General features: G+C 37.7%; 2 protein-coding genes across 4 annotated transcripts in view; one reads left to right on the forward strand and one right to left on the reverse strand.

Moving 5' to 3' along the window:
- LOC112145047 (zinc finger and SCAN domain-containing protein 21) overlaps nt 1–9,741 on the forward strand; it is a 17,776-nt gene extending 8,035 nt beyond the window's left edge. For all 3 annotated transcript variants that reach the window (XM_024270052.2, XM_024270051.2, XM_024270050.2), the window contains one exon: nt 7,724–9,741. In XM_024270052.2, coding sequence (XP_024125820.1) covers nt 7,724–8,856 — 1,133 coding nt within the window. In that variant the 3' untranslated portion in view covers nt 8,857–9,741. The remainder of the gene's footprint in view (nt 1–7,723) is intronic.
- A 2,009-nt stretch (nt 9,742–11,750) lies between these two features.
- Nucleotides 11,751–14,450, reverse strand: LOC112145043 (tripartite motif-containing protein 16). The gene has a single exon (XM_024270044.2). The coding sequence runs from the start codon at nt 13,962–13,964 to the stop codon at nt 12,288–12,290; it is 1,677 nt and encodes a 558-aa protein (XP_024125812.1). The 5' UTR covers nt 13,965–14,450; the 3' UTR covers nt 11,751–12,287.
- Between the last annotated feature and the right edge of the window lie 5,756 nt (nt 14,451–20,206).

Consider the following 20,206-nt stretch of genomic DNA (forward strand, 5'->3'; position numbering starts at 1 on the left):
GGGCACTGATAGATTTCTGTACACAGAAAATGTAGCAACAGTGAAAGGTAGGGCTGAAACTGGTGTGGTCTGGTGCTGCGTACGGAAAGGGCTTTAGATTAATACCTGCCAAATGCGAGTAAAACTTGAATTTGGTAGGTAGAAAAAAAGTCATTAGCCACTTTAGCAGGTGAAGCATCGTTCATCCTTAATTACAGGGAACTCAAACTCACAACCATGACTTTTAAATGTCCACCTTCCCTCCCCATTTGGCTACCACAAACATCAATCCCAAAGTTAGCTCACTACATTTAATTCTGACTTTATTGTCTTGATTTCTGGAGTTTAATCCTCACATTCGCTGCTGCTGGTGGTGCATTCAGGGACTGCATGGAATTTCTGCTTTAATGCAATTTCAACAAGAGCTTGTTGTTGCTGCATTCAGGGGCGCTGGTAATTTTTAGTATTTCCTCACATTGATTTCAGCCAACATAGAGATGCTCACTTTTAGGTCCATGTTATTGTTACTCTTTGAAATTACAGAACAACAACAACAACACACTGGATACACAATAAAGATATCAATATACATGTTTTTTTCTATGCAAGACATTCTTGGGAAAAAACAACTTTAGATCACTTTAAAATAATTATTTCATTATCAATAGCTTTTATCTTTCTAGAAACATATTGCATTAAAAAAGTGTAGTCTTATTTTTTTTTAATTGAATGCAACACGTCACCATGAAAAATATATCAAAAAATACTTTTTCAAATATCTTGAAAAACAGATTGGGGGCGCAAAGTTGACCGCATCTGTGAGCATCCAGCAGGCCATCAACGAACTTTGCTGCGTTTCTGCTTTGGCACAAATAATTTTCAATTATTACTAGTGTTTTTTTTTTTTTTTGCGAGACATTAATCTCCTACTGAAAATTAACGGAAAATAAATTAATAAAGTGTTTTGCTTGGAAATACATAAATTATTTTTCCAAAGAAACGATTGCCTAGTAGAGTCCAGATTTGGCTTTTAGACTTTGAATGAAACCGGCCACCCCGGCTAGGAACCAAAAAAGTGGATTTAGAGCCATGCGTACGGGTATAAGATCTGGTGGAGGTACACGCGGCTGTGCGTCTGGTGTTTGCTGCTTGAACGCTCAAATAAAATCAGCTACAGGCTGACGTTAAAACTGTGAACCAGATAAACTTTATCTCATAATTTTAGAGTCTCTTTGGTATTAGTGTCTTATCATCGCTACAAAATTACGTCCTTCTCCCCTCTAACAATATCCACTAATTCTGTCTCTTCCGTTTTCCTTCGTCCATGGGGCTTGAAATTAGGCAGAGAATTTGGTCTTAATTTTTCCTATGCTAGGCCTTAAAACGTTCTAAAAAGGTCTTAAAAAGTCTTCAATTTAACTTGAGGAAATTAATATATTTCTGTTTTTGTAGTATTTAGAATATATAAGACATTTAATGTGTAAACTGATGGGGGTTTCTTTAGTTAAGTTTCACGCTCTGCTGTGAACTGTAGAATATGGGCGCACAAAAAATTTTATAGCACAGCTGGCCTATTAACCATGGCAGAGCGAACGGTGACTCACTTGACCACAGTATTCTGAGCCAAGTGAAAGTGAACCTATGACTCCTTATGTTGGAGTATAACGGTCCGCTATCTTGAAAGTGTTGGAATGGTTCTCCCCCAAAGACTTGAACAATGACTTGTACAATTCTCTCGAGTCAGCGTTATTATAGTAGAAGCTGTTTACATCCCACAGTCTCGTGGTAGAGGCATGGAAAGAGGCGGACACTCACAATAAACTCACTACAGATTGGCAACAGTACTTCCTTTAGATTCCATGACTCAGCTATGACTCAGACCAACCGCTGAAGATGGGTTGCAGACGTTTGCAAAATGGTGATAGCCGTTTCAGTAAGTGACGGTGAAAGCCGTGGCCTACTTTCACGAGGAGTGGAGGTAATGCATTTCTAATGGGGGACCTCATGGCTCAAAAAGTCCATTATTTTTGCAGTGAATGGAAGAGCAGCAAGTATCATCCTTTGCACACAGCTGCTGTTTACACTCTGTAGAAGCGGATATGTTTTGAGAAACCAAGGACGGAATCCTCAGCCTCTGAAGGGGGCTCTGATTAGATAACATTCTTTCAGGCACCAGCAGTTGTTTGTTCTACTGGTTGAGTCCTTGACTGGTCTTGCGTTTTTAGACCAGTCTACCCTCACTTTGGGCAGAAAGTTGCTCAAAGCTGGCATCCATCTTTGGCACAAGTTCAAGAATCGTGAGCACCCCGCTCATGTGGGCAAGAGTCTCTACTCCCCGAAGGATCTTTCCACAGAGATCTGACAGATCGCCTCTCTCCGTCTTCTGCTCCCAGACTGCCCAATAAATCAGAAATCCTCTGGTCCCCATTAGGAGGAATCCAATTATCAGAAATCCAAATAGGTACACATCCTCAACATCTTCCACAGACAGCTGGGCCAGACACATCAGCCTCCACTTGCCCCATGGATCGTTGGTGTATCCAGCTGCATGGGTTCCGTCTGGGCAGGAAGGCTCCGCTTTTTTGCTCATGTTTTTTGCGTTGCAGCGGCTGACATTTACAAAACTATTAGTTCAGCTTGTTGAATAAGTTTAGATTATACGCAGACTTTCTGTTCTGCCAAATGTCAATATGAAATCGGAAAAAGTTTTAAAATTAAAACTAAAGCTAATCGCCTCTCCATTTACTTGGGATGAAAAAAACGTAATAATGACGAGGGGTGTAACAGATCACAAAATTCACCGCTTGGATCGTGTCACAGTTTTAGGGTCACGGTTCTGATAATTTTTCGGATGACTAAAAGGAGAAAAAAAACAAAAGGAAAAAACAACATAAAAGCTTAAAATTGTTTTTTTTTTTTTTTTTTTTTAAGCTTCAAAGCATATATATTTCATAAAACATATTTATGTTCTTCAAAGCATAAATATGCATTTACACACATATATATCACATCAATACATGGTCTGTTTATTAAAAAAAATAAATAAATAAAGTAGAAATAAGATGATAAAAGCCCAAAATTATTTTTTGAGAAGCTTTAGTTATATTCACATATATGCCTTTAAAATACAGGATTGAGTCAGGAAAGGTATCCGGTGTAAAAATTCTGTCAAACCATTTGTGCCAATCTGTAAGAACTAAATGGTTGTAGTGACCTCTAACGGGACACCCCAAAAAGTGAACAACAAAAAGGCTTCACATTAAAGCTGGTGATGGCACAGTTAATAGGAGAGAATTTTGACACTTTATGTCAGAAACATTGCTGGGGTTTAATTTAAATGATGTTTGAAGGGGGTGATCACTCATTATTTACACGTGTGTGGCGAACTGTATCTAGTGGACCATACTGATCCGCTCCACCGCTATTCGGCTCACGTGTATTGTGAATCGCCCCCACCCCTCGAATACTGGTACCTGTGCGTGGGCCAATTGTTAAGGTGCTGCACAAAAAAAACAAAAAAAAAAACAGAAAAGCATCCGCCAACTTAGATCGTGTCCGTTTTTATTTTTTTTTATTTTCTGATTCTGAAGGAAATTTTATTTTGAAAAAACTATTGGATTCTGTTCACCACATCCGACTGTCTTGACTTGTCATGTGACATAAAGCGGCTACTCGGGCTGCTAAACTAAAACGCCGATTAAAAAACAAAAAGTATTTGGAAAGTTTCCTCAGGGAGGAAAGAGTCAGTAAGGAAACCCATGAAGAGGTTTTGACTATATATATAATGACGCTGCTGTGTACAGACAAAACTACAAGTCCTCTTCGAAATACTGATTTACACCTACAATGTATTGACTGACTTTTGAATGTTTTATTAATGTTGAAAATTAAGTTGCTTGGAATCAATGTACATAATTATGTTTAGAAAACTCCAGTTTTCTGATGATTGTGTCATTTTATTTTGCTCTATTTATCCACACCACTTTAAAAGTCAGACGCAGCTAACCTTAGTGTCCAGTTGTTAGCATGTACTTTGTCGTTAAAGGGACAATCTTCACCACGATTAGCCGTGACTATGTTGACGATTCTAAAAAATAAAAAAGGAAATGTTTGAAAAAACAAAAGTAAATTAGAAAAATTTAAAATGAATAGCTCTGTACTGATCACATAAAGTTTTACTCAGTTTTTTTAGGTGAAGTTTCAGCTTTGTGAAGCATTTTAATGTCCTGCTCCAACTGTATTTAATCTATTTTCAAAAAGTGGTCTTTTCATTATGATTAGGGCGGGGAATCTCAGGGTAACTTACGATGCGATTCACGATACATGGCTCACGATTCCGATAGTATCTCGATATGGTAAACATTGCAATAATCATATCACCTTGGTAATCTATGATAACTATTTTTAAAACAAATGTATCTTATTTTCTTCCAAACCTTCTTTTAGAACAATTTAAAACACAATATGTTGATTTAACACTCCATCCAACATCCAAATTAATTACATACATTTTAGGGTAACTAATAAACAAATCCTCTCACTTCAGAGAGCAATAAATGTGGAAATAAAAATTCATAATGCTGCATTTTAATTCATTTTATGTCAGATAATTTATTATTGAAGCACAATGTGAACTTTTAGCCCGATAATATTGTAATATAATTGTTTTTTTTTTCAGTGCTGGTATCCATATTCATTTCCCCTCCTTTTATTAAAGTTTCCTGCACTTTTCTTTGATAATTAACACTTAAGCCACGTGCTCCATGTGTGCACTGCTAGCACACTCACCAGTTGGATCAGTAGCGCTGCTACATGCCTCGTTTGGACGGTCAGATGCTGCGAACCTCTCCACTAAAATCTGGTGGATTTTAGCGCGGTGTTTGGACAGGGTACTGCTGTTACTCCCCTTACAAACCAAGTTATGTTACATTAACATTACAGGTGCACGAGGAGCTCCGCCCCTCCCCACTGCACGTGGAAAAGGAGCAAAGTGCACTCTGTTTGCGGTGTACCCACACAACTATGTTTTTAGGCATTTGGGCTAAAAATTCATTGCTCCAGTACAAACTGATGACTGTTTTGGGGCGGCATCTTCACATCTCACTCAGCTCCCCTTAGTAGACTCTTTTGGTATTATTTTAGGAAACCGATTAAGGGAAAGAGAGGACTGGTAATCGTTTGTGAGCATTTTTATTAATTTTTATATACTGAATACATTTAGTAGTTTATCATTATTGTTGAACTCTATTATAAATAAATCAAATAAATCAATGTCTCAAAACACTGTTCATATGGGCATCCTCATGGTTTTTATGTATATAAATATTTTGAGTTCAAAGATGTCATTTGGTTTTTGCTTTTATAAATATGCCTCAATGATTAAATATTTTTGTGTCTAAACATTTTTGAAATATTTTATACATGTATGTTTTATGAATTATTTGTTCTCAAGATTTAAAAAAATAATTGGAGACTTTCATTTAGTTTTTTGTAGTTGATTGAGATTGGAGATTAGTCAACTATTAAATGAATCGTTTGTGGCAGCCCTACTTGTAACTTGAGTTTTGTCACTGGATCAATGAGTGAGTGTGCTCCTATATGTGCGTGACATTTCATGTAAGCATTTTTCCTGCCAATTTCTTTTGACAAGTACAGATTGTTTTTACAGACATACGATTTTTATTGGTACAGAATAGTTTTACACACGCACACATTTATTTTTACGGTTACATTTTTTTTTTACTCATTTACATTTTTTTTCTACAAGCAGAACATTTTTTAACAGACGAACACATCTCTTACTACAAGTACGTAACTTTCTTACAGATGGACAATAGTATATTAACAAACTTCATAAATTCTCTGTAATCGCTAGAAATGGTTTTGTGTAAAACCGAAAATTCCAGTTGATCAGCAGTTTCTGGCCAGTCTGGCATCAACAACCATGTCATTTTCAGAGTAGGGGTGGGTGAAATGACTGATAAAAAACCATCTTACGATCTCCAAAGCCGACGATCTGTCATTTTTGAGAGATCGTTTTATCACGATCTTCTATGAAAAGCTGCAAGAGCAAGAAGGCAAAAGCTTGTTGACAGCTGTGACTTTAAATCCGAGCTGCTGCCCCTCCTCCTCCCCGGTGTGTTTTCTTGTTTGGAAGTCACGTGCGCTATCATTATGGATCAAGTCTTCTCGAGTAATGAATGACGGAAAAGTAACTTAAGGAGACGCAGCATTTTACAATCAACTTCAAAAACCTTAACAACAAAATAATCCGATGGAGAGGAATCATCACAGGACAGGAATCGCATTTTAATAGAGAGAAATCAGGCTGGGAACTTTGAACTGTGTGCTAAAGTGGGTGCTAGCAACGAACGAGTAGCATGCTAGTTTGGTTCTTTGATGTATGCTTTTATTAATGTTTTGTGTTTTTAAACATTGCGGATGTTAATCGCACATATTCACATTCAACCTGCACAAAAACTGATGGAAATTTATGTTGAAAACACGTAAAATGTTCGGTCAAGATGCACGTTGCTGCATTGTTTTGCTAGCTCGTAGCTAGCTACTGAAAGAACCTAAATCTAGTTGTCGGTCGCAATTTTTTTTTTCCTTTGTAAGAAGTGTAAGTGAGTTTGCACAAAATTTCATTAAATCGGTGGCGTCACTGTTGAGCTTCTTTCTTGGTCGTACAGACCGGAGAAAGCCCAGCTAGACTCTACAGCGCTAATGCTAACGCTAGCTTTCTGCTCAGTCACATAAACACCGCAGAGAGCAGATGTTAGTGAAGGAGCTGTGGATGTAAACTTTAACCTGCCACAACATTTACTGCTGTTATCTCTGGGTTTGGAATCTTAACATATTCAGGTGTTTTTGACGTTATCATCCAAGTTAAAAAAATGTTTTTTTTGTATCAGTTAAAGATGCTAGCTGGAGCCTTTTTCTCAAAGTACAACGAAATCATCTATTTGAAGGTAAATTCTGAAGCAATTGAGATTTATTTACCATCTATGTAATCTAAAAATAGTAAAAGTTTTAGTTTCACTTGAATGTGTGGTAAAGGGTGTTTTTGTTAATATTATTATTATTTAGCACTTTGAGATGTTTTTAATAGGGAAAGGACTTTACTAAACTATCAGACATTCATTCTATAAACTTCATCAGTCTCCCTCATTTCTGGTCTTGGGTGACAATCATCTACAAGCTCTGTTTTATAGATTTTAGCACAGAGGCAAAATAAAAACTCACAGATATTTAGAAGCTGTTCATTTGACAGCAATGCATTACCTGTAGCAGTAGAAGGTGCAATTCTTCCACTATTTACAGATTAATCTTATTAGATAACTATTTATTCATTCATTCATTCATCAGCAGAATTCAGAAGAATTGTGGAGCCAACAATTCTGCATGACATGCTCAACGTTTGATGAGCTGTGTGATGCTATGAGACCTCTTGAATTGCCATCTCTAAGCGTGATATAGAGTTATTGCTTATGTGATTCATTTAGTTTTTAAGAAGGGCTTTCAGTTGCAGTTTTGTATACCATTTTCATTCTGATATGCCACAAAAACCACCACCTCCAAGCGCAAAAAAATTTTGGGGGACAAAGGTAATTTTTTTTTCATAAGGAAAATGTCTTATCACAAATCCAATTTGCTCAATTTCAGTAAATGGAAACGGACCTAGTGGCTGTATGTCTGTTGTGTTTTACCTCTCAGTGTCCTACTTTCTCTTGTGTCCCTGCAGTCCTCTCCGAGCGTTCTATGACTGAAGAAGCAAATCTCTGCGACCAGCCAATGATCGTCAAAGTGGAAGAGGAGGAATGGGAGACTCTACAGATTAAAGAGGAACAGGAGGAACCAGAACCTCTACATGTTAAAGAGGACCTTGAGGAACCAGAACCTCTACAGATTAAAGAGGAACCGGAGGAACCAGAACCTCCACAGATTAAAGAAGAACTTGAGGTGCTCTGCATCAGTCAGGAAGAAGATCAGCTTGATCTGAAGGAGGAGCCTGATACGTTGATCGAGACTTCTATCTATGAGGAAAATGAGCACGAAGAAGCAGATCTAAGTGATCAGCAAAGTTTTAATGTGTCTTATAGTCAGGACGAAGAAGAAAGGGAGTATGAAGAATCAGCATCAAGTACAGATGAAGAGACAGACCCACAGACCAGGGATCAGAGGAAGAGAATAGACAGAAGTCATGTCCAAAATGCAGACAGCGACAGTCCATTTGAGACTGATGTTGGAGAGACACAAACTATTCCCAAAGAAATTACAGATACCTATGTAAACTCTGATGAAAATATAGAATTTGCTGATAATGTTTCTGTCCACAAGAGTACTAAATCTGATGAAAGACCTCACATCTGTGAAGAATGTGGTAAAAGTTTTGGTTACTGGTCTCATTTCAGCCTTCACATGAGAAGCCACACAGGAGAAAAGCCTTTTTCTTGTGAAGAATGTGGTAAAGGTTTTAGTAATAAATCAAGTCTCAAAGAACACAGGAGAATTCACACAAGAGAAAAGCCTTATACTTGTACAGAATGTGCCACAAGTTTTAGTCATATATCAAGTCTCAAAGCACACATGAGAACTCATACAGGAGAGAGGCCTTTTTCTTGTACAGAGTGTGCCACAAGTTTTAGTAAAATATCTAATCTCAAAACACACATTAGGACGCACACAGGAGAGAGGCCCTTTCCTTGTATAGCATGTGATAAAAGTTTTAGTGAAAAATCTAATCTCAAAAGACACATGAGGACTCATACAGGAGAGAAGCCCTTTTCTTGTAAAGAATGCAATGCAAGTTTCTGTCATATATATAATCTCAAAAGACACGAGGACTCGCACAAGAGAGGAGCCTTTTTCTTGTAAAGAATGTGATAAAGGGTTTTGATCAAATATCTTGTCTCAGAAGACAAGGACTGGACAAGGGTGTTGACATGTAACACTACATTAGTAAAGTCTTAATGCAATTAATGATGCCAAATGCTCCTGATACTGAGAAATGCTGTTTTTTTTTCTCTTTTTAAATAATGCAACTGTTTACAGTAGTGACGTCTTCCAGAACTAATCACTCAGCGCCTTCCCTGACATTGTTCTTATACAGTACATTCAATGCATGGAGCTCTTCAATGAGCACTGGACCCCAGGAAAGGCAGAAGCAGACAGCACAAGGTCCATTTCCACATATAGAGAGCGGAAAGGGTTGATCAGCCCTTCACCTCAATTAGTTGCACTTTTTTTTATTATGAATTATAATTTATAGCTCTTCAGCTTTTCAATGGCATCTGTCAGTTTAAAGGTATTGCTAATAGTGGTACCGCAATTTTGTTGATTTTTTTTTTTTTTTTTTAGAGATTTTGTCAAAAGTTCTTCAATTTGTGTTGGTTGATTTTGAATATAATATTTTAGTATTATAATTTTTTTATTTGACTTTGTATTGTTGGCCATTGTTTAGTTTACGTATGTGCATGTCTATGACAACAAAATAAATATTTTGTATGCATCTTTAATTCTAACATTATTTTATGTGATCACTGATCAGTTTGCCAAGTCACGTGTGTGTATATTTATTTTTGCGAGATTATTTTCCCAAAAACGTAGTGAGGAAAAGATGGATAAAGAAATACTGTTTTTAAGTGTTGTGTTCATGTGATTCCTGTTTAACAGTAGAGTTTTGAACTGATTCTGTTCTTTTTAGCTTTCAGTTTTCTATCCCAATCTTTACTCTGAAGAATAAAGTGCACGTGAACATCAGTCAGAAGTGTGGAGTCTTTCCCACAGCCATGCCCAACCAGAGGATATTTTTAAGCTAAAGCTTCAGATCAACATGAAAAATAGCATTTTAATACATTTAGGTTGTTGGATTTATAATTGAAAAGAAACACTGTCAGGACAGCCTGTGATGTTTTTCTCATTTTTGTTGAGACAAGAATAATAAAAAAAAAAGGTGCCAACCCCCGCCCCCCCCTCTCTCTCTTGTTAACGTGGGACAGCCTTCAAACTCATTCACAGAGACACAGAAACACAGCAGAAGAGAGATAAAAACCCCAGTAACAAGAACATTTTTACAGGATTTTTTTTTTCGTCCCGTAGATTTTTGAAGAACAGCTCAAAATAAATAAACCTAATTTCTCAAAATTACTTGCGCCTTCCATTCATTTGAAGTGTGACATTCACAGACTCCCTGACGCAGCCACAACATCTAGCTTAGGATCACATTTTTGACTGGCGGCAAGCAGCGAATTTGCCGTGCAGCGAAAGAGGGGTTGGCCACTGGTTTTGCATTTAATGGGTTGGGGAGCCCTGATTCAATTTGAACAGCCACCATGTAAAAAAAAAAGAGAAGACAAAACTAAAAAAAAAAAGATTTTTGACGCTTAGGTCAAAAATTGACCATGCGTCAATATGTGACGACTTACGAATGAGACTGTGTTTATTTGGGAAGATGTAGGCATTATCTTATTTCTTATCACGGAAGTACTGAAATTGGAAACAAATAGGAAACGAAACAGAAGAACTGCTTTAGCACCATAACTGAATAAAACCCAATCGGGCCCAACCCTAGTAACAACATTTTTAAAACATCAGATAAAAACAATGGTTTTGCTTTTTCCTAGAAAAAAAATATTCAGCTCTTTTTTTTAATTCTTATTTTTACTTTAACTTGTCCTGTCCAGCAGCTGAGCAGACAGATAAGAGGTCACTAGTGTTAGCCACATTTTTCTGTTACAATAGTGAGTTCCAAATCCTCATGCTCAAAGTGCATATTTTTATATATCACTTTTGTAATTGAAGGTAATCATTATATGAATTTTGTTTGTCTACGTATTTTGTTGGACTTTTATTGATTTCTAATCCAAGTCTTTGCTTTCTACATTTGGCATTTCAGACTGCTAAGGAAGTGTTTCATTTTCAGTTACACATGAGTTTTGTCTGTTTTCTTTAACACAGAAACAGAACACTTAGTGGTTCCCAGACCTCCATATGACAAGATTAACATTTGTTTCTTGATTTTTTTCTTTTTTTGAAGAAGTAAAATATTAAAAATGGCATAACAGCAATTTCTTAATGGTATAAACACATCTTTAAGGTCATCTCTATAATTCTGTATTTATCCACCAGGCTTTAAACTCAGGGCATTAGTGTTTTCAGTGTCTCTATCTCTTGATCACTTTTTTATCTAATTTTCTGCTGCTGCTGTAAATTCAGCAGGTTTATCCTCCAGTTACATCTGGATCCTGTAAAAAATGGCCACTTGTCCTGCTGCTTCATCAGCCTAAACTAAATGCTACACTGCGGTGAAATAGCAGGCATAACTGGGAAGGTGGGTTCAGATGGTATAGGGGGAGCTTTAAAGAAATTAGCAATTCACCAAAACGAGGCCTAATAATTAAGACTTATTTAGCGCAAACATTTACTTGCCACATGGCGACTAACTCTCTACTTTTTACTTGCCAAAGAGGATAAAATGTTTGCAACTGGAAAGTGGTGAGTGTTAATTTTTGACCCTTTGTACACCTACATGGATTTAGGTGCTCTTGCTGTGACAAACAAAAAACTTGTTTATTTTGTGCAACTTTTGTGCAACAATACCCTATTTAGTTCTCTTCCCTGACATCTATCTGACAGTTTCTCCTAAATCAGAGAAAAATAAAGGAGAAAGAATCTGGATATAAGACTTTATTTCTATAATTCCAGGAAAACTGCATCATTTAATTGCTATTTTTCTTCATCAGATTTTTCACAAACTCTGGAATGAAGACAAGAGAATTGGGATGTTTTTATTGTCAAATGATCAGAAACAATTTTTTCTCTGAAGAACAAAGAAATGAAGACACAAATCTTCAATCAGAAGTTGTCAAATGGAGCAAAAAGTCAGAAAACACAGTTGTAAATGTTCTTTCTACAAGCACAGGTGAATCTGGTGATTCTTGTTTCTGTGTAGAACAAACACAGAGAAAGTCTTTGATTGTGACCTCACTGATTCCATTTGTGTTGCAGCTTCCTTCAGGTCACATGACAACAACACAAAAACATGAACACAACATTTGTGTGATATTTCAACTCAAACAGTCAAATCCCAAAGTTCAAAGAAACGACAAGAAAACAGATTTTACTCCAAAAAGTTTGAGATTCATCTTCAAAAATGTCTCAAATCCACATTCTAGAGATTTTTCATTTCTCTCTTTATTTCTGACTACAAACACGACTCCAGAGAATATTAACAGTTAAAATGTTTAGTTCAAAGTGACATAAATCAGAGAAATCACTAAAAACAAACATTTCACTTCTTTCAGGAACTATTTGAGTTTACAGAACTCTGCTGAGTCTCCAGAATAACCCAACCACAGTCCAGCATGGAGGTTCTGAGTGAATGTGGTCTGGACTCTGTGGAGGAGAGTCATGCTTTCAGAGACGCTGTAGAAGGACAGAACACCTGCTCTGTGATCCAGGTACACTCCTACTCTGGAGGAACCAGGAGCTGAGATGGAAGTTTTTATGCTGTTGTGGTGAAATGAGAATCCGTCTGAATGAAAAACTAATGCCCAAGATTTGTCATTTAAACCAAATCCACTTTCTTTTCCAGATCTACTGATGTTCTTGTATGAGACTGCTACACAAACATATTTTCCTCTCCACTCCACCTCCCAGTAACAACGTCCAGTCAGACTCTCTCTACTCAGAATCTGACCACAATAATAATCAGTGAATCTGTCTGGATAATCAGAATAAAACTGAGAATTTTCCATTAATGTCACCTTTCTGTTCTCCTCTGACAGTAACAGTTTTCTGTGTGCTGTGTTTGGATCTAGTGTGATTTGACATGAATATCTGAAGAAGTCAGCTCTGCTCTTTGGTTCTGGTTCTGGTTCTGACAGTAAAACATCCACATGAGTGAGTGTCAGTGAGATGTTTGTCCATTCCTCTCTCAGAATGTCCTGCAGTTTGTCTCTGAGCTCTGACACAGCTGCTGTCACATCCTCAAAGTATCTGAGAGGACGGACATTGATGCTGGATGAGTGTGTGGACTCACTGAGTGGTGGCAGTGAGACGTAGTTGAGCAGAAACTGGCTGTGATCCTCTGTGAGTGAGAGCTGCTTCAGCTCAGCGTCTCTCCTCTTCAGCTCAGTGATCTCCTGCTCCAGCTCCTCCTGAAGATCTTTGACTCCACTCACTTCAGTTTGCTGCTGGGATCTGATCTGCTGCTTCACATCACAGCTTGTCTTCTGGATGAGATGGATCATCTGAGTGAAGATCTTCTCACTGTCCTTCACTGTTTGATCAGCAGAGTGATTGATGGCCTCCACCTCCTGTTGAAGCAGCTTCACCTCCTTCTCTCTGTCCTGGATTCTCTGCTGGATTTGTTGTTGACTCTCCTCCAGATCTCTCTGCCTCTCAGTCCTTTCTGCTGCAGCTGAGACTGTGTCATGTCCTCTATGTTCATCCACAGAGCAGAGATAACAGATACACTTCTGATCAGTGCGACAGAACATCTTCATCACCTCATCATGAATGGAGCAGATGTTCTCCTGCAGGTTCTTGGAGGGTTCCACCAGCTTGTGTTTCTTGAATGCAGCTTCATCCAAATGAGGCTGAAGGTGTTTCTCACAGTAAGAGGCCAGACAGATCAAACAGGACTTGATGGCTTTGAGTTTTCTTCCAGAACAAACATCACAGGACACATCTTCAGGTCCAGCATAGCAGTGATCAGCAGCAGGAGCAGCTTGGAGTCCAGTCTTCTTCAGCTGCTCCACTAAAGCAGCAAACATGAAGCTTTTCACCAGAACAGGCCTCGGTGTGAAGGTCTCCCTACACTGAGGACAGCTGTGGATTTTCTCCTCTTCATCCCAGAATCCTTCAATACACTTCATGCAGTAGCTGTGTCCACAGGGAATAGTCACCGGATCCTTCAGCAGATCCAGACAGATGGAACAGCTGAAGGTTTCTTGATCCAGATCCACTCCTTTCTGCGCCATTTCTCCTCTCTGACACAAAGACTAAGTCAGTTTCACTTCCTCAGAAAGCAGCCTGACTCTGATCCTCCAATCAGATGGTTCCACAGTGAACTCAGCCAATCAGCTTCTCTCTTCTCTTCCTGTTGGTTACGTCCATCATGACAGAGGAGGAGCTGCAGATCAAGCTTTTCAGGTTTTTTGAACAGGAAAGAAAAAATACATCAAATGTATTCTCCTTTGACAGATCCAGACAGATGGAACAGCTGAAAGTTTCTTGATCCAGATCATTGGTTGTTCTTTTGCTTCAGAGTTCCAGTTAAAGAGGCTGCAGTTCTTTCTGCAGTGAAGGTTTCCTCACAGCTTGTTTCCCTTCAAGACTTTGAACTCTCAAATGTTTCGTCATCAGGAGGAGGGATTTCAGGATCAGATTCCAGGACAGTCTGTGACTTTATAGAAGACTTTACTGCATCTCATGATTATTGACAAATGTTGTGTTTTAGCAACAACAGTCAGAAGTTAATTGGAATAAATTCAAATGAGACTCTGGATCTATGAAGTGACATTTATGACACTAAAATGAGAAAAAAAACAAAAATCATTTTGCTTTCTGAAGGAATTGCTATCTTTATAGATTTTTTTGTTGAATCATAAATATATGAAGAGGTTTGGGAGCTCTGATTTAATAGGAACAGCCAAAACATTAATGTTTGACACAGAGGTCAAAAATTTGAAGCTATGTATCTTAGTAACTGGACTCTGGACAGGTTCAACAATATGGAGAAAAAACTACGACACATTCTGTTGACTACAAGTGAAAAAGCTGTTACAAAAAATGGAACAAACAGGAACCACCAACAATAGAGGAGTGGATTGCTATTATTCACCAGCAGCGGTTTTAGGTAGAGAGAGGGGTGGAGGTGTCGTATGGGGTCAGCTGCGGGTTTCTCCACAATTAAGAGGATGTATGAAAGGAAGGCGGGATCTACTTTGTAGAATGTTTTTTTTCTTTTTTAAATCAGTCATACAATTACATTCTATAACCCATGGTTCAATACAGGCAGAACTCTAAATTTACAAATGCCGGTTAAACTACAATTTGTTGAGCAGAAAATCTCTTTGACTTTGACAGGTGAGTCTCTGTTCTTCATCTCTGAGGCTCAAACACGACCATGATGGAGTCTGCTCCTCCTCCACTGTTGACCACCACAAACATCCATCCCAGAGTTGGTTCAAACATTTAATCCAGACTTTATTGCACAGATTTAATGGATTTAATTGTCACATTCACTGTGGCACAAGGTGCATTCAGGGGCTGCGTGGAATTTACACACTTCTGTGCTGGCAATAAGAGCTCGCTATTGCTGCATTCAGGTGTAATGGGAATTTTTAGCATTTACTCACACTGACCTCAGCCAGTGGTGTGGTCTAGAAAATTCTAGAGGGTATTCTCTGATTTTGCCTCCATGCCTCTTACTCTCGCCTTCCTGGAGAAACATCTGTCCTGAAGCAGCCCTGAAAGCAGCTCTAACATCCACACACAAGAAGCAGAATGTTCATCGTTGTCTTTGTACTGATCAGCATTTAGTAAATGGACATGTATTGTTTAAACATGAAAATATGTTACAAGAAACACAAGATGTCTTCAAGTCATTCAAAGTTTGATCTTATTAATAAACTATTAAATCATGAGTACTTAAAAAAATTCTTTTTTTAATTCTTATTTTCATTAATGTACTAAATCTCTAAGGTGCCATGAAAAAGTGAAAGTAGGAGTTTAGACAGTTATTCAAGTTTTACCTCTGCAACTAACAGAAGAGCTTGAAGTTTAGTATAAACCTGCAAATAAGCAAAGATAAATATCTGAATCCAGAATGTAAAATGAACGAACAAACCTGTCATGAAGAGATTTAGTGGTTCTAGAAAGTTTTATCTTGGATATTAATCATAATAGAGTAATATTACTGTATGTATACAAAAAAGGAGTTTTGCTTCATTTTTCTGAATGACTTTTAATGTGACCATTGTCCAAAACATTTAAATTAATTTGATGGTCACATTTGATAAAACCAGGGCCTGAAAATCATTTTGTAGAATGGGAGGATTTCTACACTTTGGGGGTTATACTGGCTTTAACTTGATGTATTATTCTCCCTTCTATACGACTATAATGCTGTGTGGTTGTTTCTTCAGTCCATGCTCTTTCCCTGGTTTGACCCAAACATCACAGGAGAATAATATCTGTCAACATGAAACGCGGTCTAGGAAGAAGTTCTACCACTTTGGCCTGAGTACGGGTGGAATTAAGACATAGCTCGGTGTCGTGTTTGTAGGACCCAAAGTGTGAGGTGTTCTTTGTGTGTCTGATTAAAATATGTTCAAATATTTAATTCAAACCACATGCTTTTATTGAGGACTCTGATTGGCCAGTTTAGAACTGGAATAACTAAGAAATATCATGAAAACATAGGATCAGCACGAAGATGTTAAAGAAGGTATCAGAGCAAGAATGTTTATTCTGACCAATAGAATGACTAATAGCTGATTATTTATAGGCCTCCTATGCTGTGAAGAGGGTAGGGTCGCTCAGTCCAGTTTCTTACACTGAGAGCAACACATAAAATATCCACCTTAATCCTTAAACTACCCAACCAAGACTAAATCAATTTAAAAATGAAAAATAACGTTTTTTTCCTGATGCTTATTGCCTCGGGAGAGTAAGCAGGTGTTTTCTATAAAGGCTCTATATCTTAGTGGAGCAGCCAATGAAAATGTTTAATAACATGAGAATAAACAGAATATGTACTCATATTAAGATGGAACACAAAGCAGTGAGCAAAAACCTATTTCAGATTCTTTTCCCTTGTTGTTCTGGCTTGTAGTCTTTTTTTAATTCAAGTTTTATTGACAAAACATATTGACAACGAACATTTTGAGATACAGAAGTTGTTGCTTTGCTTCATCATTTTTTTTTTAAAATAAGAACAACAAAAACTTGGGTGTGCGTAGAAGGGTAGCCAAGTTACTGAAATATATATTAACATATTTTTATATTCCAGTGTGCAAAAATAAGGACTTTTTTTTTTCTTACATCTTCTTTACAAAATAAAAGCATCAACACGTTTTACATATTCTGTCCACTAGTCCAGATCCTGTAAAACGTATCCATATGCAGTTTAACCGAAAAAGACAGTTTTTCCATTTGTAGATTTCTTGCACAGAATGTATCCAGTCCTTGATTGTTGGTGGGTCAGGGTTAAGCCATCTCCTTGTTAAAGCTTTTTTACTTGCTGCCAGTAGCATGTAGAAGAGTTTCTTATCCTTTAAGTTCAGTGTCTGCTTTATGTTGCCCAAGGACACAGTTTCAAAGTCCAGTGGAAAAGTAAGAGCAAAGACGTTTTGTAAATGTTCGTGTATGTTCGACCAGAAGGGTGTAATAATCCGACAGTCCCCAAAAATGTGAAAATGATCGGCCTTCCCCTCCCCACATCTCCAACAGGACTCCCCAGTGCCACGGTATTAAAAAAAGTTCCCACAAATCCCAGGTCGTTTAAATTCACTTTCAGATCTCTGTTGTAATAATGTCTGACTTGAAGGTATCTGTAAAAATCAGCTGACACAAGTCCATGTTTCCTCTGCAAAGTCTCAAAAGATTCAAATTCCCCTTTGTGGATAAAAGAATGGTAGTCATACAACCCTTTTGGAATCCAGCTCTTAAACCGATCGTCATGTTGATTCGGGGTGAAATTTGGGTCGTATGCACACCATCTCAAAAGTTTTGCAGCATCTTGTGAATCACAAATCTTAACGGTTTCATTCCAGGCATTTATCATCACATGAGCAATGGGATCGTCTGATAAGTGAATCTTATTCTGCAGTTTGTTGTCTGCTAACAGGGCTCTAATTGGGATCCCCTTAACCGTTGTCCCCTCCACATCTTTCCATCCTGCAGTATAGTCAGCTCTACATAGACATATCAGTGGTCGTATCTGTGCAGCATAGTAATACTCCCGCAAACATGGAAGGCCGCGACCCCCCCTTTCTTTTTTCAATTGTAAGGTTTTGTACTGGAGTCTGGATTTTTTCCCACTCCAAATGTATTTCGACAACATTCTATCCCATTCTACAAATTGTTTTCGGGGAATAAGGATCGGCAAGCACTGGAACGGGTAGAGGAGCCGGGGGAGAATGTTTAATCTGATCGAATCAATTCTTAAATGTAGATCCAAAAAGGGTATAGTATTCCATCTTTGTATATCTAATTTTATTGCTGTGTTTAATGGGTTATAATTAACGTCAAATGTTTTGGTGGGGTCTCGGTGGAGTATCACTCCTAAATATCTAATACTGTCTGAATCCCATTTCCATTTATAGTTGTTTTTAAATACTTCAGGTGGGTTGCAGTTCAAAGGAAGTACCTGGGTTTTATTTACATTAACTGTGTACCCTGAAAAAGAGACGTAACCTAATAGTAATTTAATTATTTTAGGAACAAATTCAGTGGGGTGGGAAATAGTCAATAATAAATCATCTGCAAAAAGTGCTAACTTCTGCTCCCCCGCTGCTGTCNCCTCGGGTGGGTTATAGTTCAAAGGGAGTACCTGGGTTTTGTTTATGTCGACTGTGTATCCTGAAAAAGAGCCGTAATCTAATAGTAATTTAATTATTTTAGGAACAACTTCAGTGGGGTGGGAAATAGTCAATGACAAATCATCTGCAAAAAGTGCTAAGTTCTGCTCCCCCGCTGCTGTCTGTACCCCAGTCACATCGCCCCTGAGTCTGATCCACTGGCTCAGGGGTTCTATAAACAAGGCGAAGAGGAGTGGCGAAATGCAGCATCCCTGATGCGTCCCACGCTCTAAAATAAATGACTCCGTGAGGTCCCCATTGATTTTAACGCATTATTAAAACCAAATTTCTCAAGCACTTTGTATAAATAGGACCACCTCACCGAGTCAAATGCCTTTTCGGCATCTAAACTCAGAATTAAAGTTTCTAATTTTTGCTTATCAACCTGTCTCATTATGTGCAAAACCCTCCTGATATTATCCTGAGTCTGTCTCTGCTTGATGAAGCCCGTTTGATCTTTGTGTATTAATTTGGGTAAAATTGTTTCTAATCTTTTAGATAGTATACTGGTGAACAACTTATAATCTATATTCAAAACACTAATTGGCCTGTAGTTTCCACATTGTAATTTATCCTTGTTTTCTTTTGGAATAATGGAAATTATTGCTTCACTCCATGAGGGAGGTATTAGCTTTCTTTCCATCACCCAGTTAAATGTTTTCTGTAAAGTTGGAATCAATAAATCTTTCATTATCTTTTACCACTCTGGACCATAACCATCTGCACCTGCCATCTTTCCTCCTTTTAATCTGTTAATAGCTGCGAGAATTTCCTCTTTAGTTATAGTTGATATTAGATGTTCATTTTGTTCCTCTGACACTGTTGGTAATCTAAGTTCGGACAGGAAAGTGTTTACATTGAGGTCATCATCTAAATATGGTTGTGAACATAATTTTTTATAATAATTTAAAAAACAATGTTTAATTTTTTCTTGTTCAGTTTCGATTTTTCCATTTAGAGGGTTTTTAATTTTATGTATAGTTCTCTCAGCCTGTTGTTTCCTGAGCTTATATGACAGACGTTTTAGAGATTTTCCTCCGGCCTCGTAGTGCTGCTGCTTTATGAAAGTGAGTTTTTTCTGTATTTCGATAGTGTTCATATCGTCTATTTCTCTTTTAAGCTTTTTTTTATCTTGTTTAATATTACTGTTTAGGGATTTAGAGTGTTGCTGCTGTAGTTCCAACAGTTTGTTTTCTAAGTCCCGGAGCTTTTGCTGATTCAATCTTAAACTTTCTTGAAACTGAAGTTTTCATTTTTGAAACTTGAAGAGAAAAAACTTGAAGCTGAAAATAATTAGGTTTATATTAGAACTGCAGAAAGTTTCCGACACTTTTATTCAGCTTAACACCATCTTTATGGCCTCAATTTGGCTCCTTACTTTCCTCTTATTTCAACTGTCAAAGTTCAAACCTTCATGGAAAATACGTTAAGTTTTATAGAATGAAAACAAATGTCTGATCTTAAACAAAGATTTATGTAAATGTATGAAACTAAGGCATTCTGAACAGGAGGCATGTCTTAGAGGAGAAGGATGGATGAGGTCTACAGCCTGCTCCTCAACAACAAGAGGCCGTCTCCTCCTCTCTCTTTGCCTCAGAGCTGGACCATCATCAACAGGACGGTTTCTCTTGGGTTCC

This window comes from Oryzias melastigma, linkage group LG2, assembly GCF_002922805.2.
Source record: "Oryzias melastigma strain HK-1 linkage group LG2, ASM292280v2, whole genome shotgun sequence".
Taxonomy (NCBI): domain Eukaryota; kingdom Metazoa; phylum Chordata; class Actinopteri; order Beloniformes; family Adrianichthyidae; genus Oryzias; species Oryzias melastigma.